This window comes from Mustela putorius, unplaced genomic scaffold (assembly GCF_011764305.1).
Source record: "Mustela putorius furo isolate JIRA1106 unplaced genomic scaffold, ASM1176430v1.1 tig00537248_pilon_pilon_pilon, whole genome shotgun sequence".
NCBI classification, from domain to species: Eukaryota; Metazoa; Chordata; class Mammalia; order Carnivora; family Mustelidae; genus Mustela; species Mustela putorius.
The window spans coordinates 11,469,814-11,497,634 of NW_025422387.1; the positions used below are offsets into that span (position 1 = coordinate 11,469,814).

The window sequence follows — 27,821 nt, forward strand, 5'->3', positions numbered from 1 at the left end:
CAATTTCTAGAAAGTTCTTCTTCCAGAAACTAGGTGCCCCAGTTATCACGTCTCAGGCTCTGCTTCAGAGCTGAGAAAGGCAAAGACAAGCCTGATGATCACTGAGACCCCAGTGCCAAGGCATTTGGAGGTCATGAGTATTTACTGAATGAACAAGCCATTTTTCCTATGCTCTGTGCAAAGCCTCTGCTCTGATCAGGCCTCCTCGGTCAGGCCGTGCAGAGAATCATCTCTTGGCCATAGGGAGAAGTTTGGTTCCCTGTGGTCCCCCCTCCGTCCCTGTTGCCTAGACCAATGCCTGGCACAGAGTAGGAGCTTAGTGAGCATTTGCTGAATGTATGGATATGCACGGAATGGCCGTCTGCTTTTCCGGATTCCTGTTCATACCCCCTCCAACCCTCCAAAGCCACCTCTACCATCACCTACCAGGTAACCTCACCTGCCCTGCTCACCCTGGCCGGCTTTGACTTCATACCAAAGTGCTTTGCCAGCTGTCTGCACACCTCAGGGGTTCACCGAGGGCCCTCAGGGGTCCCTCAAGGGCAAGGGACGGGGGGAGCCTAGGGATCAGTGTTTCCCACGGAACAGCTCTGTTTGACCTATTTCCATGAGGTTTTGTTTGGACTAAAGGGCCATGTCACTGCAAAGACTAAGAAGCCGGTCTGCTGTCTTGAATTTTTTTTTTGTCTGTCCGCACCCCCTCTCCTTTGACGTGGGGCACACCCTCCCTCATGCTGCCCTGTCCAAATTCTGTGTGTGGACAGACATCCTCTTAGGTCCCCATGAACTGGGGGCTCTAAGTCTGGAGGTTAAAAGCACAGGCTTTGGAGTCAGAAAGGCCTGGGGCCAGTTACTTAGTCCCTCCAGGCCTCAGTTACTGTACGTATCAAATGGGAAAACAACAGAGCTGCCTCTTGAGAAGGTTAGGTAAGAATTCAATAAGATTGATCATGAAATGTTTTAAATGAGTGCCTGGCTCCTGGAAAAGTCATAAAGGGTATCTTGTAGGATTTTTTCATGACCCAAGCAGCGCTTTGGGCATACTTGGAAATTAACTGCCAAAATTATCATACCCTCCTTTGGCAAAGGGAGCTCAATCATGGATGCGCATGAAGTTTATCTTGTCTCTGTGTGTCTCGGACACCCAACACCATGTATCATGGCCATGATCACCGGGTGCTAGTGAAAGCCACTAACCCCAGGTAGACAGTGGGGACATTCCAAGAGGCAGCTGCATGGCTAAGTAGAGCCCTCGTCCCTTGCTGTCCCTGGCTGCAAAGGGCCAGAGAAGGAACCCCAGTGTTCCTCTGCTTCTCAAGCCTCTGGCGCATTGTGTTTAGACGTGGGAGAGTCAGTAGAGAATATGATTTCTCACTTCCCGGATCCCGGTGTCTAAGGCAGCTTGTGCACAGCGAACGCTCGGTGAGTGTCGCGGAGCGAAGGCAGGCGTGAAGGAATGCATGGATTCGAGCTCTGCCACATAAGCTCAGCGTCTAGGATAGGTGTGTCTCCATAAACGTTTTGGAGAGAATGAATGAATTCTAGTTTCACTGCCCTAGTCTTGGTTCTGAGCCGGAGTCCCAGCACAGAGGCCGGTCATGAATATTTATGGTGGGAAATGAACCAGATACAGTATTTCCCTGGATAATAACCGGGTGTCAGCTGTGGTTGCCCCCCCTACCTTCCCACTCGCCCCAGAGTCACAGAGATGGGTTCCAGGGACGGAAGGCTTGAGTCCAGCCACCGGCCCAGCTTGGCCTCAGCCAGGGGCAAAGGGGTCTGGAAAACAGCAAGTGAGTCTCCCCAAGGTATGCAATGGGGAAACTGGCCGGCTGGCTTGCAAGTATGCTCACCTGTTAGGCCCTCGGGAAATGCTCCCCCCCAGACGGACTGTGCTGGAAAGAGCAGAGCGCGGTGACCCAGGGGTGCTTCCAAGGAGCCCTCGCCTGCGCGGCGTTAGCATCCATATAACCTCACGCGCATGCACAGACGCGGACACGTGGCCATGCCCCGATGGGCACAGAGCGCTCTACTGTGACCCATCCTTCCGCCCCAGCCTACGCGTTGCAGCCACGGTCCAGCACAGGCTCAGAGACCCACACGAGGGATCCTGTTCATCTTCCAGAGGCAGCCCAGGTGGCACAAGTGGGTGGACACACAGCCAGCAGCCCCTGGCATCCCCCAGCCCTGGCATCCCATCCAAACACACCTTGCCTCCACCCCAAGCAGATGGTGGCCACAGACCACCCTGGGGTACCACCAAGAGATAATACCACCTGTCACGAGGGACCCCCCTTCCTGGATCACAGAACGCCCAGCAGCCTGGGGATGAGGCTCAGAGTTCACAGTGCAGAGCCAGAGACATGTCATGTGTCCCCTCATTTCTTGGAGGGCCGGAGCTGTCCCTCTCTAGCCCCTCGCGCTGTGCCATGGGCAGGCGGCTGCTCCCTCCTTTGCCACTGCTGGGATTGATTCCCCACCCCTCCCCTCCGGGAACCAGGAGGTGGCTCAGCCCCTAGAGTGTTGCCTGGCCTGCAGGCTGGACCGGCGTCCCCAGAAGTATGTGGATCCCGGGCCAGGGCCCTACTTGGCCCCCCACCAGGCTTCAAGACACGTGGTGCTGTGAAGCCAGAGGCCTCCTCCCAGGCTTGGGCTTGCGGGGCCGCAGCCTCCCCCTGCCTGCCTCCTGCAGGGGTCTCCAGCCAGTCAAGCAAATGGGGCCTCCCCACAGCGTGATCCCGAGAGCTGGAGGAACGCGGCCTTCGAAGCCCAGACAGGCCAGCACAGAGAACGAGCCCCACCTGCCGCGACGAGGAGGCGGCTGGGACCCTGACGCCTCAGTCTGCGCCGACTGGTCCTTCATTCACCCACCAGGTTCCCTGTAGCCATGGTCTGGGGTTGGCCCCAGCAGCTGCACGGTCCGGGGGGAGATGCTGGGCTGGCACTGGGCCCCCTGGGGTACCCTTATGGAGGACGGGGATGCTGGGAGGCCCCAGAATGCCCCAGGAGAGCAAACCACACCAGGACCCCTTCCCGAGATGCCCGGGCCGGGTTCACCACGCCCGCCTGTCCCAGGGGGCAGGGCCCCCGCTCGGTACTCACCGGCTCCGGAGAGGCCTCGCCCCGGCGTGGTGGCGGCCACCCCCTCTCAGGCGGTGCTCCCCATCTGGAGAGCCCAGCGGCACTAATCAGCCGCCTGGTGTGGTGCGGCCGAGTGGCTGGGGTTTAATTGACACCAGGTGGCCCCTCCCCAGGGGCAGGCTGGGAGGCGGCTCTGCCCGGCAGGGAGGCCAAGCCCTGGGCAGGGGGGCTGCACCCAGGCCTGGCCGGTTCAGGCCTCCCCTGGAGAGACCAGGGCGGTCAGGCGGCCGCGGGCCACCCCTCCCCGCCTCTCCTCCGCTGCTTCCATAGCACACCCCAGCCCTGCTTCCCTAGGCTCTGACCTTTCTTTTCATTTCAGAGACAGCAGGGACAGTGACAACGTCTGCCCAGGAGGAGCGTGGCTCAGGTTTCTCCCTGGCTGGCTGTGGGCAGCCAGAAGTGCGTGCCCTGGGTCGGCCGTGGCCAGGCCCGGCCGGCTGGATCCTCAGGAGGGCCACCCGCTGTGGTCGTCGAGGAACCCCCAAACCACCTTTTATTGAACACTTACTATATGCCAGGCCCCGCACGGGGCCCGCACGGGGCTCTGAGGGATGGGTGTTTATTAACTCCACCTTGTAGGTGAAGAAAGAGAGGCTCAGAGAAGCTAACGTCTTCCCTCAGTCACACAGCAGGAGAGATACCTAGTCAAGGATTTTAACCCGCAAAGCAGGCCACCATCTTTCAGATCAGGTGGCTGGGGGAGGCAGTTCCCAAGGGCACACAGCAAGGTGTGGTATTTGGATCTGTCACCAGATGTGTTGGGCTGCCCAGAAAAGCCAAGCCCAGCGCCGGAACATAAGCCTTCTCTCCTGACCCACGTGCGACCCTGCTTATAGTAAGGTTCCAAGTGAGCCAGAACTGGGGTTTAAGGGGAAAGAACATTGGGAAGTGGAGTCAGAAGACCTGTGTTGAACCTGCTGTGTGACTTTGAGCAAGTGACTCGACCTCTCTGGGCTTTGCTGCCACCGTGGTGAGCACCCAACAGGAAGCCAGATGGAAAGTACTTCGTGACTGAGACTCACTGGGCAAGACTAGGGATTGCCGAGATGGTGCCTCTTCTGTCCCAGTAGCCTTGCCCAGCGACCCCCACCCCTGGTTGTCTCCCCTTACCATCAGAGGCAGTGAGACCCGGCAGTGAGAGCACACGCAGTGTCTGTAATAACACACCTGGGTCCAAATCCTGGCTCTGTGCCGCATCAACCACATGACCTTCAGAGGTCACTTCACTTCTCTGGGTCTCAATTTCTCATCTCCAAAGGGTGCAGAGGAGCCCTCCTCGCTCCCCACCTGGGCTGTGTGAGGGCAAAGGAGAAACTGCCCAGCAGCCCCCTCTTCAGTCAACACTGTTTACTGAGCACCTACTATGTGTGGGTCACGGTGTTGGGGACATAATGGTGGGCAAAATAGAGTCAGTCTGTGCCCTGGGGGTGGAGAGACAATACATAAAAGAACACACAAAAAATTATGTAGTTCCTGGTCGTACGTCCTTGAGAAACAGGTGGTTATTGTTCACACACTTACTCAATAGAAGAACTCACGCCCCTACTATGTGCTAGATAACTCAGGACCACAGGGCAATGTAGCAGTGAGCAGGGTGGACAGGTCCCCGTGCAGAGGAAGCTGGCACATTCTAAAAATTAACCATGACAACATATAGCAATAATAATTATTGTAATAGCATTCTCAGGCAGGACGCCCCCCCCCCGGCCCCCATCCCTTCTGTCTTGGTTTCCTTCCTGATAGAATAACGTGTCTCTCCGCCGGATCTGCCCCTTGGGGAGCTCCAAGGTACAGTGTGGGATTCCAGAACATTCCTAGGTCTAATCCTCAGTGAGGCTCATGGGCTCCTTTCGGTCTGACTTACGGGCACCCTGGCAGGCAGCTCATCCCTCTGGCCCAGACCCAGGCCCCACGTGGGTTGGGAGGAGCTGAGCCTGTGACTCAGCCTGCTTGGCTTGTCAAGCGGAGAAGGGAGCAGGCAGCTGGCTAGGTTGTCAGCCATGGGGCTGTCATGAACCAGACGTGGGGCAGGTGCCCAGGGTACAGACTGGACTCTCAGGATGGCAAGGGAAGGGCTCCGAGCTCAGGTGATGGCATCCCGGCGCCTGGCAGTGTGTGTTACTCCTAAAGAGAATATTCTGGTACAAGGCAGTGAGAAATCATGGAGTGGACTGCTTTGTGAGTGAATGATCTCCCTGTCAAAGTGTTCCAGTGTTGTGTAAAGGGGACTCCAGAAATCGGGAGAGGGTTCTGGAAAAGCAAGTTGATTTCTGTGCCTAATTTTGGACATCACCTTCCCCTGGAAGCTTTTTCCGAGACCATCTCCCACCCAGGCAGGTGCTTCCTCTGAGCTCCCGCACCCCAGGCTTCCCCCTACCCTGGCACTTACCTCCTCGTGCTAAAATGGCCTGTTCACTTGTGTAATTAAGCCATAAGACCGAGCTCCAGCTTTTCTGTCTCATCCACACTGAAACACACCCAGCGCCTGTCCTCTGTCTGGGCTCGCCAGCCGGCTGTCCCCAGTCTTCCGGGCCGGCTCTGTGCCTTCTTGCACACGGCAGGGACCGACACCCAGCTCTAGAGCAGTGCCATCCAGTAGAAATACGCCGTGAGCCCCAGATCTAGCCATATGTTTTCTAGCAGCCACATTAAAAGGGTAAAAAGCAACAGGTTACTTTATAACCGATTATAAAGTATTTTTTTTGAGGGGCACCTGCGTGGGGCAGTCTGTTAAGCATCTGACTCGTAATTTCGGCTCAGGCCCCGAGTCGGGCTCCGTACTCAGAGGGGAGTCTGCTCAGGATCCTCTCCTTCTGCCTGTCCCATCCCCTCTCTAAAATAAATAAATAAACTCTTTACAAAAATAAAGTGCTTTCTTTAACCCAGTATGGTCAAAAATGATCAATCACATCGACGTGTAATCAATATAAAATTTTTTAATGAGATACTTTACATTCTTCCTGACTTTTTTGAACGCCTTAGACATCCGGTGGGTAATACCACTTTCATCTCAAATTAGACTTGCCGCATTTCAAGGTGTCCATGGCCACATCTGACCAATGGCTGCACTGGGCAGGCCTGGAAAGTCTTGTTGACTGTGAGAATGAGGATAAGAGGTAAGATATTCTCAGCTCAGTGGGTAAGGCGTCCCTGAGCTCACAGAGACTGTGGGTTGCCATGCTCTCTCTTTTTTTTTTTTTTTCCTCATTACGCTTCTCTTTTGCTTGGCCGGTGATTCCTTTATGTTCTTTCTGTCCTTGAAGATCCCAGTGCTGAGATGGAAATGAACCAGCTTTTTCAGAACTCTCTCCCGATTTCTGGAGTCCCCTTTACAACAACCCACTGGGACACTTTGACAGGGAGCTCACTTGCAAGGCAGTCCCCTCCTTGTTTTCTTACGGCTTCTTACTAGAATATTCTCTTTACTACGGACAATAGATCACCCAGCGGTTTGAACTCAGGGGACTGAGTGCCAATCCTGGCTTGGCCACGTAGTTGCATGACTCTGAGCCTCAGATTTTCAGATTTTACTTGATGAATTAAATTTTAAATTTAAATCGCTATGTGGTGGCTACTGGCCATCAAGTCAGGAAGAACAGCTTTCCAGTGTCGTGGGAGTATTGAGGGTAAAGCCCCTGGCAGAGAGCACAACTTCCTCTCTTGATGCCCCGTGGACCTGGCTACTGTGTCTGTAAAGATTGTGGAGGTCCCTCTTGAGTAATCACGCATCCTGATGGTGAGTGGAAGAAAATCACCCAAGGCTGGGAAAGAAGTATCTGAGGGAGTTAAGGATGCAGAAGTGGCAAAAACCCCTCAACTCTCAGAGACCCTCCTCTCCCAGCATGTTGGGAGATGGCAAGTTCCTTCCAGCAAAAGCCTTGAGTATTAAAGGTCAACTGTAGATGAGACAATGAGAAGGTAAAGATGGACCAGGTAGCTCACAGACTTGGGGGAGGTGGAGACTGCAGGATTGCAATGGAGGTAAAGAGATGCATTGGAAATAGCATTGACCTTCATCTGGGTGGCTTATCATAAAATTGTTCACCATAGCCAGCAGGTATCTGGTTTACCACGTGCCTGGCTCTGTGGTAAGTGGTTTACATGTATCACCTCATTTAATGTTCACAATGACCCTGTGGCATAGAGACTACTATTATCTCCATGTTATGAATGGATGGTGAAATGGAGGCTCAGAGAGGTCAGGTGACTGACCCAAAGTTGCCCAGCTAGTGAGTGGACAGATCTGGGATTCCAGCATTAAGTCTGGCTGACTGTGAAGTCCTTGCTCTTTCTCCACAGTGTGTTACTGTTTTCCTGTCCAACCCTCTTTATATTTCAAAGTTCCAAAAACTTTGCATCAGTCTTGAAATTCATCCTATGAGGTCATGTCATATCCGCATTTGACAGCGATGAAAAAATTTGAACCGCCAATAGGCTCAACAACTTGCCTAATAAAATATTAGTTTAAGGGAATATTTAATGAAATTGCCTCAGAAATCATCTTGAACAATTTTCTTTTATATTTAAAAATAAACCCTTAGTCATATTCTGCTCTGTTCAGATCTTTCTAATTTACTTAGAAGGTAATTGTCTTCTTCTTTTTGGCTCTGGAGTTTTGCAGAGGAGAAATGACATTAAGACCTGACTTGGTATCATATGGATCTTGAGCAGAGTTCTGGGCTAGAGACCAGGTCACTCCTCAAGTTTGTTTGTTTTGCAAGTGGTGAAAACGATTCTAACTAAGCTTTGAAGAAAGAGGAAGAGGGAGAATTGATTAGAATATAGAGCATCTGGAGAATCCAAGGAATCAAGGAAAAGAAGAAACCATCTGCTGGGGCGGGGGGGGGGCGGGTGTCAGTAAGAAGAAATTCTCAGACCTTCTTTGAGCAACACATTTAGCTCCTAATACTACATAGCCCCCAACCCCTGCCTGCAAATCCCAGGTCAGAATTCCAAATTCCCAGGGAAATAAATCTGATTGGCTCAGCATGGGTCATGTGTCCACCCCTCTGAACCAATCAGCTTTGGTGGGCAGGTGGACTCATGCAGGGCTGTCTTCCCAGGGGCTACTGGGGATGCATACACCTGCAGGGTGCAGAGAAGGTGAGCAGCCGGGCTGTTAGGGGCTGCTAGGAGAGCAAAAGAGGGACTCTGACATCTGGGAAAGAACCTTCCCAATCCCAATCTACTGTGGCTGGATGTCCTTTCACTGTCCCCTGATGAACAGACTTGTCTCCTCCTTCCCTAGAGAGTGCTGACCATTTTGTAATGCAGGAGTCAGCAAACAATTTCTGTAAAGGGCCAGATAGTAAATATTTTTGGCTTCACAGACCATACCTTGGGCATGGCTGTGTTCCAATAAAACATTATTTATGGGTGCTGACATTTGAATTCTATATAATTTCCATATGTCATGGAATATTCTCCCACTTTCCCCCAACCACTTAAAATATAAGAATCAGTCTGTGCAGAAATAAGTGGCAGGTCAGATGGGGCTTGGGGGCTGTAATTTGCCAAGTCCTGCTGTAATGAAAAACAGCACTAAGTCCTTTGATCTAAATGTTTATGTTGAGATAGAGAAATCAGCAATGGAGGCAAATATCATTTCAAGTAGGTTGCAAATGCAAACTTAAAAATCAGCCATAAAAGGACTTAATTTCATATTTACTACAGTAACTGCAAAGGACATCAGTGAGTGATACTGACCAATCTACCCCCCCCCAGGTCAGTGTCCAGGGGACATCACTCAGCAGTGTTTCATATCTGCATCCTGGCCAAAGTGGTATCAGCAATGAGCAAATTCTGGTTTCCTGAAGATCTTCTGGCCATTGTTCCTTAAGTTCCTTAAGATCTGGGGCACCTGGGTGGCTCAGTGGGTTGGCCTCTGCTTTCGGCTCAGGTCATGATCTCGGGGTCCTGGGATTGAGCCCTGCATCGGACTCTCTGCTCAGCGGGGAGCCTGCTTCCCCCTTTATCTCTGCCTGCCTCTCTGCCTACTTACGATCTCTCTCTCTCTCTCTCTCTGTCAAATAAATGCATAAAATCTTTGAAAAATAAGAAAAAAAAAGTTCCTTAAGATCTGACTTTCCATTCTTTAAAAAGATCTCATTAGGATTGGAGAGTGTCACATAGAACCAAGAACCAGGATAGAGCCAGACTAGAACACAGCAGGCCTGCTGCCCACCCCCTCCCCACCAAGCCCGACCCTGCAGTCACACTGCTGGTATGGAATTAGACGTTAATTTAAAAAAAAAAAAAAAAAGAGGAAGAAAAAATAAATCAAAATCCTAAGATATTTTTTTGGAGGTGTTGAAGCTCCATTCTTTCTGAATAAAAGTCAGAGGGAGGGGAGCCCTGTACTAGAGGGGACTTGGTTCCAGAGCCTCAAGCTCCAGCCCCTGTCACCCTGGCAGGAGTGGGGAGGGCATTTGCAGAGAGGCTGAGTCTGCAGCTTCGGCTGAGATCCCAGGTGGGTCGGGACTCCACAGTCGGTCTTTCTTGTACCAAACTGATCTCTTGGGTTTCTGGACTGGGGAGAGCTGCTGCAAACCCCAAAGACACATGGGTTTCATTGGCAATGGAAGAACAATAGCAAATATCAGCCTTTCTTAAATTAGGAGCTAGGCTCCCTGCTACTGTTTATTAAGGAAGCGTTCCCAGGGGAGATGGGGAGGGGAAGGGGCGAGGGAGGGGCTATTTCAGGGGAGGTCCCAGCCTCAGTGTGACACTGCGGGGTGGGAAGCCTGGAGTATAAGTTGCACCTCAAAGGTCATCCTCCTTCAAGGGTTCCGACTGGCTTCTACACCACCCGTCACCGCTAACGGCTGCCCTGGAAGGATGTGGAAGCTTCTCCAGCATCCCAAGGACAGTCTTCCCAAGAAGTCATAGGAGCAGCCTGAGAAGCAAAGGTACTCGGAGGTCAGAGAGGGGAACCCCTAACTGCAATTATTCAGGGCCAAGTTTCCTGAGTGGGAGAGCTGGGTTCAAAGCCCTGGTTTCCAACTCCAGAGCTTGGAACTTGAACATGAAGCTGGTGTGCCCCCCCCACCTCTTCCAAACACTTGTATATGGCTTGTATATGGACTCCTGCTGCATATGGACAGGGCTTTGGAGAAATGAGAAAAATACAAGTGTATTTGAATTTTATTCCTCAAATTATGGTCACCTTATTTTTTATTTTTTATATCTTTGTTAATAATAGCCTTTCTCTTATAAAACAATGGTGACAATAAGTTGCAGAAATCATATTTGTGTTTTGCTTTCTTCTTCTGATGTCTTGTAAAATAAAAATCTGAGACAATATACCAGTGTCCCTAAAGTTTTGTTTTTTTTTTTTTTTTCTTTCTCATTTAATGGTCCAGGACATATGAACCGTCAGGGTCCAAGAATATACTTTGAATTTTTTCCATGGCTGAGACCAGTGTTTCTCAAAGCATTCCATGCAACAGGAATCCCCTAAGATACAAGGTTCTGGGACAGATAAGTTGGGAAATCTATATCCTCTAGCCCCCTCTGGGAGAGTTTATAAGGTACGTGAGCATATTAAAAGCTCTGACAAGTCCTGCAGCAAAGAAACGTACTTAACTTACTTTCACCCAGTGTCCTTTTGCTTTTTGATCACACTCATTTACCTGCCATGAACATATTTCAGGAAAATTCCATACACCGGCTAACGCCACTGTTCCTGGGGCCCAAGACTGTGTTTTTCCTTGTTTGGCTCATTAGTGGCTGAGGTGGCATTTCACATGAGCGTAAACCCCCAGGAGAGCCTCCCGAGTTATAAATGGTGCAGGGGAAACAATGACCCAATTGTCAGACACTGTAGTGATTTAGAGCCCTTGGAAGGGCAGAGACATTTACGACACGGCACAGAGCTGGATGCAGGCAAGTCCCAGCCTGCCTGCCTGCCGGCAGCCCCAGAACCCACGGCCCACTCCAGGAGCAATGATCCTGGGTTCTTCAGACAAGCCGTGACCTTCAGGCATGTCTTAGCAACACAAATGGCAGTAGTCAAATAAGGCTTGCAGGTATCCAGCTGCAACCAGAGGGAAGGGGTGGGTTGGGAGAGTGGGGGTGAGTGAGCGTGGGGACCAAGGGGTGTGGGCATGTGGGTGAGTTGTGGGAAGTTGAGCGTTCTGAAAGTGGCTGATTGCCATTGTGTGTGTGTGTGTGTGTGTGTGTGTGTGTGTTCATGTGAACACACAGAGATCAGCTCTGGCAGGTAAAGCAGGTAAAGCGGGGGTTTGAGGGGGGTACACCCCTGCAAGCTGTAAGCCCAAGAGAAGAGGTTGTAAGCCAGGGACTAGGGCCTCCTCTTTGCCCAGCTCCACTCCTCCTGGAGCTTGAACCTCCTGCAAAGCCCATACCTTTGGGCGCTGCCTGGACCTCTCGGAGCATCTTGGAAGATGTAGGAAAGGCCCAGGAGGTATCCTTCCCCCAGGAGGGGGGGAAGCTATGGGACTCATGGGTCTGACCACTTCCCATCCACTGACTGGGACTCCGGATTCCCACCACTCATCAGGCCCAGCCCCAACGCCTCTTCCTGGCAATTGAGGCCCTCCACACAGTCCCCCATCCAAGTCCCAACACTGTTTCCCAGAACATCCCAAACTAAAATATGCCCCGCGGGCTTACCCTGCACTAAACACTAAGTATTTTGTGCCATGTCACTGAGTCATGAAGGAAACACTGTCGTGATGCCCACTTTAGAGATGAGCAGACGGGGTCTCCAAGGGACAAAGTGACTTCCCCAAGGTCACAGAGCTGCTAAGTGGTTTATAGTCCGGACTCGAATGCAAATCTAGGGCTTACCCCGCTGCCTAGGCATCAGGATGCTTCTGGCTCAGGCAGGCCTCTCTGAGACTCAAGTTTGCTACATCTGCATAAGGGGGACAATGAAGTATTTGCTTCAAAGGACCACGGCGACGGTTAAATGAGATGACAAGTGTAACTTGCTTAGCACCGTGTCTGGGAACAAGCTGTGGGAGATGGGAGATGAGGGTGGGCTCTGGAGGGTCTCAGTTGAAGCAAAGGTGAGGAGGAACCCAGGGGCCAGAAGGGTCTGCAAACCCTTGTCCCTGCTACCTGGACAACGGGGTGGCCTCCTCTGCGCCTTGCTTCTGGCTCCCAGGTACTTCCCCTGCAGCGTGTGCACGGAGGTTAATGAGCTGTTCAGTTCCGTTGACTTGCAAGGCCTCCCTCACTCACTTCAACACCTGCTGTGCCTGATTAATGGTGGCCCTGCGGCCACAGAGGACCACAAGCCAGAACCAGGACAATCAATTAGTTCCAGGCCCCAGGGAAGACTCTGGCCCCTTCTCTTCTGCTTGAAATAGGAGCAATAAAGATGGAAGGTTCTGGTCTCGTTCCACACCTCCTCCCCAAGTCAACGCTGTCCCAGGGCTAAATGTCAGATCTGGGCTTGAAATAAATAATGTCTATTGGTTGTTGATGCCAGGAACGGTGTGAAGTGTTTTACTTACCTGCTTTCAATTCTGAGCGCAGCTCTCTGAAGTAGAGCAATTATTATCCCCATCTCACAAATGAACCAGGGCTCTGAAAGTCGCCATCCCTGTCCAGCCGGGTCACACAGCCCGCGTGAGTGCTACAGCCCAGGACTGAAGCCAAGACACCACACGAGACTCTGATTTTCTGGAGCCTCAGTTTCCCCATCTGTAAAAATGGGTCCCCTCATGCTCACCTCCCAATTTGACTGTGGTGAGTGGGAGGAAATGGCCCTCGAGAAGGTGGGTTGACAATGTTAGAGCCCGAGTCAGAGTTGTCCTCTGTTTCCTTCTGCTCTTGGACGAATGGAATATTCCCTGCCTCACTGGCTGGTTTTCCAGATCAGAAGAGGTCTCGTTTCATAGAAGTACTTTAGTGGGCTTTAGCCATCCAAGGTACCTGGGACCCGCTGTGCTGCGTGTGTCCTCAAGAGATCATGAGCTCTGGCTTCTTGCCTTGTGATTGGTCAATTACTCCATCCCCTGAACCCAGCTTCCTCATCTGTCAAATGGAATTGGGAGGTGGTGGGGAGGAGTGGGTTGGGCACAGAGCAGGTGGTTAATACGCAGAGCCATATTTGTGTGTGCCTATGTATATGTGTACATGTGCGTGCACGTATGTATGTGTGGGTGTATTAATCACCCCGTATTACCCCTAGGGAGAAAACTCACCTATGGCTGGCTGGCTGGGATACTTGGCCAGGCTACGATAACTTGCATTAGTTACCGTTCAGCAAGCCCTCACTTCCCTCCACTTCCTGGTCTGGGTGAAGTTTACGGCCCCATCCTGTTGAAAGTCTGGGTCAGGGGAGCCTGGGTGGCTCAGTCCGTTAAGCGTCTGACTCTTGATTTCAGCTCAGGTCTTGCTCTCAGGGTCGTGAGACCGAGCCCCATGTCGGGCTCTGCACTCAGCGTGGTCTGTTTGAGATGCTCCCTCTTCCTCTGCCTCTCCCTCTGCTCAACTGTGCCCGCTCCTCCCCTCTCTCTCTCAAATAAATAAACAAACAAGTAAAAAGAAGGTCTGTGTCCTATGACTCGATTCAGCCACTGGATTATAATGAACATAATTTGAGGAGAGGCTTTGAATGTATTTGCGCAGTTTGGCTTGGCGCTTCCGATCTGGTGATCAGCTAGAGGATGAGTGTGCCCCAGGAAGCTTCTCCTTCAGGGAGACATGTGAAACAGACTTGAAGTTGACCAGACACCTAAAGGGGAGACTTGGTTAAGCCAGCCAAAACCTACAAATACAGGAGCTCGAGAATAAACGCCAGTGGTTGTAAGCCATGGAGTTTTGGGAAAGTTTGTTATGCACTGTTATTATGGCCAGAGCTGACTAATACGTTGGCCAGTGTCACATCTCAGGATTTCTTCCGTACGGCAAACAACAACAGAATTCACACTTATTTTGGCGGCAGTGTGATGCAGTAGTTCTCAAATTCTTTATTGGCATAAATAATTCAGACAATTGGATTCTCACTAAACATTGCACTAAACACAAGAAACAATAGTCTTGCCGGCTCAGAGGCTCACAACCTGTCCAACAGCCCAAGTTAGAAATACTTTTTTGAGAAGTGTAGAAAACTTTATAAAGGATTCTGTACACATATACACAGTGGACCCTCTATCCATCTGGCCTTCTTTTCCTGGATGGCATCTGAATCGACTGTTCTTTCCCAGCGACGAGACGTTGGCAATGAGTAAGAGAGAGACAGAGACTGAGACAGACCAAGATAAAAAGGGAGGAAAAGAAGTGGCCCCAAAAGGAAAACATGAAACCAACTTCTTACATTAACCCATTCTGCAACAGTCAGCACAAACACAGAGAAAACAATTTGGACCATTGGTCCATATCAGTCTGTACAAGAATTCATCTTTATATATATATGTATATATATATATATGTATATATATATATAATATATATAATATTTATAGGTATATATACTTTTTGTATAGAAAAGGTAACAGCGTAATTTACATAGAGAGAAAGCCTTTTTACAATTGAGAATTTTCCTAAGTTCAATAACTTTGAGAGTAATCAACCGAATGAATCATGCGGTAAAGTTCATGGAGTGGGCCCCAGTGCAAGTTCAAAGCACAGGGAGAGAGAAACAAGCTCAGGGTGGGACCCGATGGCCCACGTTTGGGGCACTCACCACATGTGACCAGACTCATCCAGCCCGTGAATGCCCTTGGCCTCCATCTTGAGGCCTTGGAGAGGACTGATCTTGCCAGAGGCTCTCCAGTTTCCTAAGTTTGAGCCTCTCCCCTATGCATGATGACCCCACAGCAGCTGGAGGGTGTCTTTATGAGTCTTGGGTTGCCCGCCCCATGTCCACCAGAGCACCAGCCCCTAAGAAAATGGATCACACCCACCAACCACCTCCCCATTCCAATCCTCCATTTTTTTTCCTAGAATAATTTCCTGGAAGTGGAATTCCTGGGGATGTTTTGGTTGGGCCAGTGAGACGAGAAACCACATTTACTGAGCACCTACTGTGTGTCAGGTATTGTGCAATTCTATTAACATTCATTATTTCGTGTACTCCCTCCAATAACCTTGAGGGTTGGGGCATACTAAGTGCTAGTAGGCTGCATGAAGCCAAGGAAAATCCAAAGAACCCTTTGGGGGAACTGCTGGCACTGAGAAACTGATGGTGAGGTCATTATCCACAAGAGGGGGTGGCTTAAGAAATGCACGTTGAGTCAAGTTGAAGCAGGTAAACCTGATAAATTAAGCAACCACACGCACACCACGGGAGTCCTACAGTCAGCAAAGAAACTCTGTTTCCCATCTTTCAAACCCTGACATATATTTATAAGGATAGTGGGATACAATATCCCACCAAGAGGACACATCCCCACATTTTATGCTATATTACAGACCTGGCCTGTGGCCCACTCTGATCCCTGGGTCTTCTTCAACGACTCTGTAACAAACCAGTGTTTTGCCCATTACACCTGTAACGGTTAGTTGGAAACCCCTAGAGTGGGGTCTTTCCATCAGTAAATTTCCATATTCACGCACATCCTCGACCTCAATGCTCCAGTGGCCTATGCCACAGAGTAACATAAACTCTCCAGGAAAGAGGCCACAGTGAGACAGCTTTCTGTTATGGCAAGACAGTGGTGTGGGCCTCAGAGAGATCAGAGACACAGGCCACAAGAGGAGGTAGGAAGGATTGTGAAGCAGAAGCAAAGACAGGGAAGAAAATGCTTTAGAGGGAAGGCTGATCGCCAACCTATCCATAGCAGAGATACCCGTGGTTTGAAGAACCCAGTGAAAGGTCCTAAGACACAGACAATGTGTGCAGACAGGCAGGGACACAGAGGGAGGCCCGCATGGCCAGAGAGGGCTCCAGAGAGAATCTGAGGCAGCCAAAGGACCACCTAACTCTAGCAAGCACGAAACCCTTCCGGGACATTATCTTCTCCAGGAACCCTAAGTCCAGTCGCCAGGACCAAAACACGGCAGCAGGTGGTGAGGTCTCTATGCGCCAACGGCACCTGTGTTTGGGGATGGGCTCTCTCAGACCCTGATGCCATGCTTAGGGGAAAGCAGTTAAGAACAGAGCAAGTACCCAGCATCCAGCTTTCAACAAATCATGATGTTGCCTCTGCCCATGGGCTATTCCCTCTACGTGACACACTGTTCCCTACACCGCCCACTCCTCTCCTCAAATCTCAAGAGGAGGTGACGTCCCCTCCTCTGAGAAGGTTTCCTGGAAGGCCCTTGCTGGGTTGGGTGCTCCTCTGGGGTCTCAGGATCTCTCTCAGAACCTGTCTGCCCCCTCCTCTAGATTCCGGGGTTCCCTAAAGGCCGGTGCCACTCTCCTTCCCCAGTTTCCCAGGGGGCACGGGAGGCACTTAATAGATACTTGTTGAATGAGTTGACATGCAGTCTTGGGGACTAAAGGCATTAGGGTTGCTTGATGCTGGGGAGTGTGGCTGGGGACACAAGCCTTGGAAATATGGGGAAGATTGTTCTAGAAGCCTTCAGCAGCTCAAATGGTGGCACTTAAAATCCACGGACAGGCCAAAAAGTGGAGCATGTGGAACACGGCATGGCAGCAGTGCCTTGTGGAAGGTGGGGCTGATGCACGAAGCCACGGAGTCTGATGCATGGGGAACATGGGGCCCTCAGGTGACCCACAGCTCAGCAGTGGGGGTCCAACACGCTTGGGGGACCAGATGACTGTATTGGGGCTTCCGGCCACTCTGTACCAAGGCCTGGGGCCTTCTGAGGACTTATTTCTGACAGCAAGCTTGGGAAGCATGTGCGGGGGTGCTGGGAGAGGAATAATGGACAGCACTCCCTGGGGCAGGGAGCACAGGGACCCCAGGGAAGGGCTGCTTAAGAAGGGGGAGAAAGGAGCCAGAGAAGACATTGTGCATCTCCCAGTTGTGCTCAGGCCGAGCCTCAGGCAGCCCGCGTCGGCCGTGCCCTCCCTCAGCACCCGCTCCAGCCGGGCACTGCCCAGCTGGCCGCCCAGGACTTGCAGGCCGCTGCCCAACACTCCGTAGGAGGCTGGTTGGGAGGCCAGTGGGCTGGGGTGGGAACCTTGCTGTGGCTGGGCCAGTCCGTGAGGGTAGCCTGTGTCTACACTGTAGCTACATAGCAGTTACTTGAACTTACACAAGTTCATATGTACCCATTTTAGTATTATTATTAGCAACACAGATAGAAAAATAAACAAAGGAAGATGGCTACAATCTTGGATGACCAATGCATTGCATTAATTGTCCAAGACACACTGAAGCGGCCACTGCCCCCGAGTCGGGCAGAGCTGGGGTGGGGAGAGGTCAGCCCCCACCGAGGGAGCAGGACCCCCATCAACTCGGCATCCTTCTTGGAAGGTGCTTGGCTGAGTATCCCCAGCTTACCAAAACAGGTTTCCCAGCCCCAGTCCTTTTGCCGTGCCCGGCTGCCTTGCTGCCCAGTCCTGGGACCGCTGAGTCCATGGGATCGGATTCTAGGGGTAGAGCCACAGGCCCTGCAGAGCTCGACCACACCCACTGCCCGCAGCCACACCCACATCAGCCACGTGGGACCGGATCCAACTGCCCCCTCTCATCCACACCATCCATTTTGCTGCTTATGCTCTGCCAGAGACACCTGTGTTAACTCCTCAACAGTAAAGTAGGGGATCGGAAGGAGGCTGGCATGTCTGGGGACTCTCCTTCCCTGGGGAAGAGAGGGGATTTCCCTGAGTGGCCCTGGAGAGCAGCACTAGGGTTGCCTGAGGCCAAGGTCAAGGAGAAGAGCCGCTTCCTAGAAGGACCATGGGAATGTGGACCAGGACGGAAGGAAGGGGAGGATGTGACCGAGATTCCCACCCACACCTTGTCTCGTCCGTGTAGATGGGGAATGGCCAGTCAATGCCCTCCCTCCCTAGGCTGCCTTCAAACCATTGAAGATGCTAAATATTCCATTTAAAGCCCATTTTGGTGCCGCTGACACTTGAGGATCTTCTTCCCCGAGGTTTCCCATTTCCCTTTGTCTGATTTCCCCTTTTCTCTGCAAGGCTGCAGATGGCTGCAAGCTAGATCCGTACCCTAGTGACCTGGCCAGGAGACAGCACACTCAAGACCTCGTGCCTTGCCTCAAACCAGTGAAGATCAGATGATGACACGATATTCCTGAAACCCCCCAGTGCTCTGCCACTGCCCTCAGAAAATCTCCGACACCCTCGCCAGCCTGGATGCTCCCATCGGGCCCCCAGTGCCCAGCGCGGCTCATCCCCTGTCCACCCTGCTCGCCGGCGCTGGCCTCTGCCCTCCCCTGGGGTGTCTGTGTTTGCAACTGCTTCTGTCAAGAATGGTGGTTCTCAACAAGGTGGTGTCGCCCAGGGGACATGTGGCAATATCTGGAAACATCTTTGGTTGTCACAACTTGGGGGTAGCAGGAAAGGAAGGGTGCCATGGGCATCTAGTATGTGGAGGCCATCCTGCCACGCATAGGACATGCCCCCACCATGACAAACGGTCCCCAGTATCAACAGTGCTGCATTTGAGGGACCTTGGCCTAGAAGGATCGTCCCTTCCTCTTTCCCCTCCTTGAGAGCTCCACTCAAATGTCACCTCCTCAGAAAGATCTTTGCACCTGCTCCCTCCACAGCAGGCCCCCCCACAATCTCCTGTTACCGGCCGACCGTTGGTTTTCCTTCCCTAAGCCTCCATGAGTTGTGATTCATATATTGCTGAGCGGTTCCTTGTCCAGCTCCCCCACCAGGCTCTAAGCTCAGAATGACTTTGTTTCCCTCATCACTGAATGCCCAGGGTCCAAGATGTAATAGATGCTCAATAAATGATCCATTGAATACACGGCCAATGACGAAATAAGCCCACCGCATTCCGAACCAACCCGGACGTCGGCATCTGCATGAGGACGCAAAGACCCCTCTCCTGCCTTCACCAGTCATCACTGTCCAGAAAGGCCTCTCTATTGTCTGCCTGTGTTTCTTCCCACTATCCTAGCCACAGGCTTTCCAAAATCCTCACTCTAGCTCTGGAAGTCAGGGTATTTTTAAACAGGAGGAACTAGCCAAGCTGGTGGTTTTTCTTTTCTTTTTTTTTCTTAAGTGGTGAAAAAGAAAAACTAAGATTTGTTTTTAATCATTAGACTTTCAGATCTAAGAAGGCACGATGCAAATAGCACGTTGGCATAAACAATTGCTCAATGGAGGGAGGGCGCCTTTCTTCTGAGCTAATTCAAGCTGAATACATGCAGCTATTTTTCGTCTCTACTATTGTGTGACTTTCTCCTCAGCTCATAGGCCAGCCGGGGCAGATGTTATCTGGCAGGAGGTGGTGGTGGTGGAGGATAAGGGGAGGAAGGAAGCAAAGAGGCAGCACCCGGAAAGCACACTCTCAGCCTCCAGCTGCTTATTAGAGGCATTTCAAGAGTTTAGGGGTAGAGCTGGTGGTCCACTAGGACCCCGGGGAATTCCACCTGGGTGAAAATTTGATTTTGAGCCTTCCTTGCAGGGAAGAAACCAAAAGCAACTGGAATCAGATTCCTTTTCCTCCTCCTCCCTCTGCAACATTCCTTAACTTCATAGATGTCCAGATCGAACCACAGAAACTTCTACAAAGAGCTCCAAGAACAGTCTTTTTCCACTCCCCTGCCTAGGACCACAACACACACACACATATTGTATTTCCTTAAGGTCCCCAGGCCTTCCAGCCCAGCTGTTACGTGGTTGGTGGCAGCATTCCGGCCCGAGGAGAAGACACTCCCTGGAAGATAAATGATGTCTCTCTCCAAGCAGGCAGATGCCCAAATAGGATCATACACTGGGTCTTAAGGACAGACTCTTTCTGCATTCTCCAAATTTCTGGATTGAAAATAAACTTCTGCAAAGTCCTTACAGCTTGTCGCCAGCTAGAGCCAAGACTCCAAATGACTGGGCTTTTGGAAGTTTCCAAGGCCTTAGGACCAAACCCACCTCTGCCTCTGAGAAAGGACCTAACTTGGGAGAGTTTACCTTCCTCTCTGGGCCTGAGCTCCTTCTTCTCGGAAAGGAAAGCTGCCATGAGATCAGGGATGGTTACCCGTGTCCTCATCCAGTAGCAGCTCTGATGCCCTGAGGCTGCATCTGTGCTCTGCAGAAAGGCGTGCTGTGATTGATTAGTAATGTCTGCCAAGAGTACAGGACGGGGCAGTGGTGGCAGAAAGGGGGATTATTTGCCCTCGTTGGACTAGATCACTCATCTAGATCTTCTAGATATAGATCATTCTAGATAGTCATCCCAATAACCTAGCTGACCCCCCTAAGAGTATGACTTGTCTATTATTTCCACATTGGTCATCAAGCTGTTTTATGTTGGGACAGTTACCCCACACAGCAGATTTGACCCATCCATTGAAAGACAAGCAGCCATAGTTTTCTGCTTTGTGGCATCCTTGTGCATGGAACCACTGTCCACGTACATGGAACTGGGGTTTCCCATCAGCAGGCCTGGAAAGAGGACATGGAGTGGCAGGAGCAAGGTTTCCTGGGGCTCAGCATTTCTTAACAGTATGGAACGGAAAAGCAGGTGCGTCTGGTGGCCAGTGGTCATCCCCAGCCTCATCTCTCTGCCCAGATGCATCCATGATCTTCATTGACCTTCCAGGTTCACCATTCACAGTGCCAGCCTCCCGGGGAGGCCAATTCTGAGCAAGTTGTCTGTAAATACTGGTGATCAGCTGCTGTCTGTAAATACTGGTGATCAGCTGCTCTTTTCCGTGGGCTAGCACACTGGCCTTTGCCCTCTGTGCAAGGTATCAAGTCAGACTCACAGAGATTAATCGTGTGGATTCAGAAATAAGCCTGGGAAAGCTTGGGAAGAGCAGCCTGCTGTCAACCTTTTAAAGATTTTAAAATCTTTACCACACAGTAGTGTGTTAAATGCTCTGATAAGTCCTACAACCAAGAAAAAAATTTTAATCTTATTTTGCCTAAGCATTTCCCATGTGTGTTTGTCCCAAGACCCTTCTAATAATGCAACATTTTTTCCATCTAGTCTGCTATGAAATTAAAGGTCTTTGGAACATCTTGGTAAACTGCGCCTAACCTAGATCAGGCAAGCTCCAGGCAAAGCCCATTTCCTCCAGTTCGGTCCTCAACAGGACAGCAGCGATTTCAACCTCATGGAGAGGAATCCTTCGTATTCTTGGGAATAAGCGTTAAGGAAAGGGGTTGTGTGATCTCAGTGAACAGGAAGGAAGGAGCCCTTCCCAGCCCTGAGAGGGAGGAGCACTCACTGGTGAGTTTCCTGGGACAGGGGATCACAGTTAAATGTCTAGTCCAGTACAAGAGACACAGAGGGCTGGGCTGATGGTGCAGGCTGCCTGGAGCAGGGGAGCTGGAAGGACCCAGGGGCAGCTCTGCCAACCCAGACACACACTTCCTGGAAACCCGGGCCATTGCTGGCAGCCGGTCAGTCTGGGAACACAACAGAGAGCTTCCATGCAAACTCCTCCAGGGGTCCCCACCCTCTCCTGCACCCTCCTTCAATCACTTCCTGTTTTCTCTCCCTCTCTCCTGGTAACAAGCTACACATAACCACAGAAGCCGGTAACAGTAACCTCCTGGGGGACAGTGGCACACAGAAACCACTCAAACAGGGCTGGGTTCCTTGGAACCCACGAGGCCAAAGACTCATATTTAAAACGTTGGCTCTACCTCTTAACAGGCTGGCTTGCATTTGCCGCAGTTTCTTCATCTGCGAAATGCAATAACGGTACCTATTTCCCAGGACTGTTGGCCTGGTACATAGTAAGTGCTCAGTGAATAGAGGCTCTAAGGGATGGATGACTACTCTTGCCCTTCACACTTAGATGCCCTGGGACACCTGGCCAATGGGTCTCTTTATGAGTCACATCCATGGAACCTGGCCAATGCACGTTGCGGGGGGCGGGGGGTGGAATCCATAGCACAGAGCCTGGTTGTGGGAATCTCATTACTGCCCGGGCCCCACCTGTGGAGCCCTTCCGCCTTCCCTGCAAGGAGCAGCTTCTGGCCCCCTAGACCAGTGCCTCACCCTCTCTCTGCATTCTGTAAGCATTTACTGAGCACCTACTATGTGCCAGGCCCCATATCAGGCAAGGACCTCCCCCCGACTCTGCCCCAACTGTTTAGAGAATGACGTAGCTGGTAGGACCTCAAGACAGGAACCTGTCACTTGTGCTGATCATCAGGGGCAGTGACTGGAGAGGAAGGTGGCCTACTTGGCGTGACTCAGAGAGAGTCGGGGAGAATGAGAACCTTCAAGACCCTGGTCGCCATGTTCCAAAGCCCACCCCACATTTGCTTCTCCTTGCCCTCAGAGGTCAGGACCAGTCCCATGCAGGGGCGTGCAGCTGATGGCAGGGGCAGGGGGCAGTTAGCGGAGGCTGGAGCCCAGGGCTGGCATCCACCCGAGCCTGCTCAAAACCTCACAGGCACAGCCGAAGAAGGACACGGCAGGCACACGGCTTGCCATGATCCGTTCCTCTGCCGCCGAGCCAGAACGTAAATAAAAGCAAGTGTCAGGCCACCAACCACTTCAGACCGGGCAGAAGCACTGGCTCAGCAGTCAAGTGCATGTCACGCAACAGACCCGCTGTCCACCCCCACCCGTGGAGTTGACGTCCAGGACTCTCAGACCTAGGGAGGAAGGGATCCCATGTGACAAAAGCAACATCAGTGTCCTGGTCCTCATGGCGCAGGGGTTCTGGGATCTTTCTCCCCAGAGGTCTTCTGTGACCACAGTGACCAGTCAGGGTGTGAGAAAATGCTTCTTAGTGGGTGTTAGGGGTTGAATCATGTCCCTTCCACATACACACACACACAGAATAAATACGTTGAGGTCCTAAACCCCAGTCCCTCAGAGTGTGACATTACTTGAAGGTAGGGTCATTGCAGGTGTCATTAGTTAAGGCGAGGTTAAGCTTGAGAAGGGTGGCAGCCTTACATAAAGAAGGCCGTGTGAGTTTGGAATCAGAGGTGAGGAGATCCATCTGCAGCCAAAGACGACCAGCAAACCACCAGGAGCTAAGAAGAGGAGGCCAAGGAAGGACCCCTTGGCAGAGGTGTTGGGGATCAGGGTGCGGCCCTGCCGACACCTTGATTTTAGGGTTCCAGCCTCCAGAACAAGACCAGTCCTTGGAGGAAGGGGATCAGGAAAGGCTGGCAGGGCATGGGGACGGGGAGGGCCAATCTGGGGACTCAAGGTTGAGCACAATGTGGGAACAAAAGCCAGGAATAAGAGTGTCGCCCATAAAGTCCCTATAGTCACAGTCTCAGGAACACCAAGGGTCTTCATGGAATTGGAATGGGATGGAATTGTGGCCCCCTGCCGCAATGCACACCTCCCCCTACCCCCCACCCCGATCCCTAGGTCAAAGTCCCAACTGCCAAAGTGATTGTATCTGGAGATAGGGTCTTTGAAGAGGTAACTAAGATGAAATTAGGTCCTAAGGATGGGGTCCCATCCAATCTGACTAGAGAAACAGACCCCAGGGTTGTGCGGGCTCAGAGAAAAGGCCACGTAAGCACACAGCGAGAGGCAGGATGACTTAAAGCCGAGGAAGAAGGTCTTAGGAGAAACCGGTCCTGCCCCCAGAACTGTGAACCATCCTGCCATGGAAATCCCCCTACCTAAGGTGTCTTGTTATATGCCAGCCTGGACGTAATAGGGTCTGAAATAGAACCACTCCTTTCATCCTCCAAAGCCCGAATTCCCTCTACATCACGTACACCAACCAGTCCTCACGTCTGCCCAGCCCTCTCCAAGGACAGGGAGCTTCCCACCTCCCCAAGCAGCCCATCTCGCATCGAGGGTCAAGCTGCTAGAAAGTTCTTTCCCCACTGGAATGAGTTCTCTGCCCCCCTAACTCCCAGTCTGGCTCATGTTCCTCCCTTGGGAGCCCTATGCAAGTTGGCTTCTTTTTCAGTAAGCCAGTCCCCTAGATCAGAGGTTGGCAAGTGTCTCTTGTAAAGGGCAAGGTTATAAATATTTCCAGCTTTATGGGCCACGCTGCCTCTCTCATAACTAGTCAGCTGTGGCAGCACAGCCCGCAAAACCCATGGTTCGTCTGCAAACGAATGGCGATGGCCACGTGCCAATAGGATTTCATTTATTGACATCTGAATTCTATAGAGTTTTCATGTCTTATGAAATCTTCTGGTTTTTTCCCCCAATTAGAGAATGTAAAAACTTCTTGGGGGCGGGGTGGTTGCATATGGCCCCAGGCCATACTTTGTTGACCTCTGGTCTAGATTTCACAAGATGGGGATTGGGCCTGGGCCAAGTGTATACCATTTCCTTGGTGTTTCCTTAGATGATCGGCCACTGGCAATGGGGGGGTAGAGGTGGGGGACAAAAATGGTGGGAAGAAATGAAGCCTGGTTTGGTGGGGTGGGAAAGGGGCAGGACCAGGGATCCTGGATACAAAAGTCTAGTTGTCAGAGACCAATCCAGGGCTCCTATGGACCAAAGAACTGAAAGAGGAGGGCTCTGTGGCAAGATGGGGTTTTTCCCTTTGACCAGCAAAAGGAAAACCCGGATGAAACACCATTAGGTAAAGACTTTGAGTCTCCAGCTTCATGCTTGGGGATAACCCCACATATGACCAAGGGGGGCTGGAAAGGTGGGGGCCGTGGTAGGAAATGCATGTGGTCTGAGAAATGGTAGCATTCAGGGTGCAAATCCATGTGCCCTTCGGAGATGGTAAGTTCAAGGCTTCCCAGGCATCTTCACTCTGGGGACTGGTGCCCTTGGGAAGCCTGTGTAGGTAAGGGTTTGCTCAAAGCAGGGCCCAGAGTTAAACAGCTCGCTGTCGGCCACAGGGCACAAGTGCACACACACACACACACAGTCTTTGTTATGCGAATTCTATAGAATGAATCAAAGGCAAGGCTGGCAAGTACTATGTAAACACACACACACACACACACACACACCCACCCCTCCCGTTTGTTTTTCCTTTTTCCTCGCAGAAGATGAATGAATGTGACCTCCTCCCAGTACTTGACTCATGAATAAGACTGAGGTCAGGGGGGAAAGCAGAGGTTTGGTTCTTCCTGAATTGCAAGGTCTGCAAATGAAAACTACCTTCTAAACAATTCAGGGTGGCGTCGCCAGGAGGAGGGTGGCAGGAAGGGGCTTTGGACGTCTGGATGCTATGGAGACCGAGGAAGGTGAGGGCAAGGGAAGGACGCAGGTGAAGGTAGAGAAGTCAAGAGCAGGTGGTGTGGGGCCAAGGACAGATGCAAGGAACCCTGTTTTGCAAAGCAGAGACGCTCCTAGGGAGCAGGGAAGGCGGGGGTATCCCCCTGGATCCCTCAGACCTTGTCCTTAATCTTAAGCTGGTACTCACGAAACAGACAGAAAAATCAGCCTTTGGTGACTCTCCCCCACGGTCCCCCGCATTGCAGGTCTTGCCAAAGGCTCTGGGTGGCCATGTGAGTGAATTCTGGAAATGACAGCGGCAGGAAGGAGCAGTCCTGGCGAGCCTTCCACCAGCAGGGTCGCCGTGTCCCGCCAGCTCCTTCCCTTCCTGACTTCCTTGCCTGCACTCAGGTCCCCAACGACGACTGGGGTCCACAGACCCCAGAAGTCCTGGTTGGATTAGAGGAACCAGGACTGGATTCCAGGTCTCTGGGGAGCTGGTGGGCAGAGCCAAAGCAGGCCCAACCCCATGTTCAGGGTCGGCCCTTCAGGTGGCTTGCTGGGATTCGTGTGGGTGTGTGTAAGATGGCCCGAGATACACAAGTGTTGAGCCACGAACCACAGTCACGGAAGTCCCCAGAAGAGGAACATCCACTTAGAATAGCCCACAGGAGTGTCCTTAGTCTCTGGTCCTGTGCAGGTGGGAGCCCATGCAGGAAGGCCCTCTGGGAGGCTCAGGCATACCCCTTGGCCAGAGGTTCCAGAAGCATGACCATCTCATTATTTTTTCCAGTTTGGAAGCAGGCTTGGCCCCCACAGCATGAATCAGTCTGGGATCACCCAAAGTGGGGAAGACCCCCACACACCCCTTACATCAGGTGGGGTGCTGAGTCTGAGCTCGGGTAGGATTTTTGAAGTCTTAGGTCCCCTCTCTGGCAGGGGGATGTCGGGATAAGGTTGAGACCAGAAGAAAACCAAGCCTGAGCAGTGCCTAGGGAGGACAGTGAGGCTGTGGGCTTACCCTGGGTGTCCTGTCTGCCGCCCAGCTGCCTGGCTACCACCCTGCTAGGGGACAGGCCTCCTTTCGCTGCCAGGTCAGACAGGCTTTGTGATCAGAAGACATCCATCCCCTCCTAAGGGCTGGGACCTAAGAACAAAAGACAAGAGGCTCGCCATGTTATTCTGCCTGACTGACCTGCTTCCTGGATCCTTCCTGCATAACCCTTGGTCCCAAGGTGGCTGGGAAAATGCACCAGCTCAGGAGGGAGCGAGAGGGAGGGATGGAAGGCATGAGCACTGAGCAAGCGCAGACAGACCTCTCATGGGGAAGCCGCTCTGGGACTTGGCACCAGGTAGGAGCTAAGAACACAGACCCTCTTACAGTCTCCCTGCTTGCCTCCCCAAGAGGACTTACTAAGGTGAAAGCATGGGGGATCCTTTGCGAATTTAACCCAACACACATCGATCAGGGACCCACGTCCGTCGCTGTGGTGGACAAACTTAGCTGGTGTCGATGCCAGAGCAGGAGGGGAGAGAAGGAATGTTCTCGAACTTCCTCCCCAGACCCCCCAGTTCTCAGGCCCCAGACTTCAGGGGGTGTCAAGGATAAAGGTGAGCTGCAAGGCGCCCCCTGAAGTCATCTTGGCCAGGAAGCCATTGTGCTTCTCAAACGGCAGGGGAGCGCAGGGGCAGTGAGACAACAAGGGACGGCGCTCTCACAGAACAGGAGAAGGCGGCAGAAATGGGGACCCATGCCCCAGAGAGGCCCAGAACTCAAAGACATGCAAGACTGTTTTGTGCACTTCGGAGCTATGTGCAAAGGAGCCACAGATCATGACAGGCTTGGGTGAGAGCCTCTGAGAACAGATGTTTACAAAGGAACAACTGAGCTCCCCGGCCCAGGTCTTGGCCCCGTGGCCTCCACGAGGTGGGTGCTCAGCCCCAGACCCCACCCCATCTTTCCAGACAGTGCAGCTGGAACCCACAACCCAGGGACTGAGTCAGCCAAGGGGCGCTCCAGGGCTGTGGCAGCAGAGTGCTCCTGCTTGTCGCCGGGGATCGAGAGCAAAACGGTGTCGCGCACGGAGACACACATGTACACACAGACCGGTCCTGCGAGCCTGCCCACGCGGGCCTCTTGCCCTCGTCTCCATGGCCTAGGGGCTCTACCGACAGCCTCCAGTTTTCTTCTTGACACGGTCTCTGGGCCTCACGCATCAATCTCGCTTCTCCCTGGCTGGTCCTGGTAAGTCCTAGCTCAGGGGTCCCGAACCCTGCCCGGGGAAAAGGGCACAGGTCTGGGGAGTGGGGAAGCTGCCGAACTTGGCCGTGCAGTGCTCCCAGGCCGGCCGGGGTCGGTACCCTCTGATGGTGAGCCTCTGGCCTCCTGAGCTGGCAGAGGGCAGAGCAGGGAAGGAGAGGTGGCTTGGGGGCTGAGGCAGCTGAGTGCTGTCCCTTTGTCCAATGGTCACAGCCTGGAGTGGGGAGAGAAGAGAAGGGCACGAGGTCACTGGATACAGCAATGCCATCTTTGGTGAA

The 27,821-nt window shown here is 52.2% G+C and overlaps 2 protein-coding genes across 5 annotated transcripts in view; both read right to left on the reverse strand.

Moving 5' to 3' along the window:
- Positions 1-3,187, reverse strand: part of NOS1 (nitric oxide synthase 1) — a 170,402-nt gene extending 167,215 nt beyond the window's left edge. Inside the window, exon 1 of the mRNA XM_013056573.2 lies at positions 3,103-3,187. The gene's annotated coding sequence lies outside the window, so the exon portion shown is untranslated. The remainder of the gene's footprint in view (positions 1-3,102) is intronic.
- Positions 3,188-14,057: 10,870 nt separating this feature from the next.
- The window catches only part of KSR2 (kinase suppressor of ras 2), a 413,499-nt gene continuing 399,735 nt past the window's right edge, over positions 14,058-27,821 (reverse strand). For all 4 annotated transcript variants that reach the window (XM_045073653.1, XM_013056579.2, XM_013056580.2 and 1 more), the window contains one exon: positions 14,058-27,757. In XM_045073653.1, the coding sequence (XP_044929588.1) occupies positions 27,751-27,757 (7 nt within the window). In that variant the 3' untranslated portion in view covers positions 14,058-27,750. The remainder of the gene's footprint in view (positions 27,758-27,821) is intronic.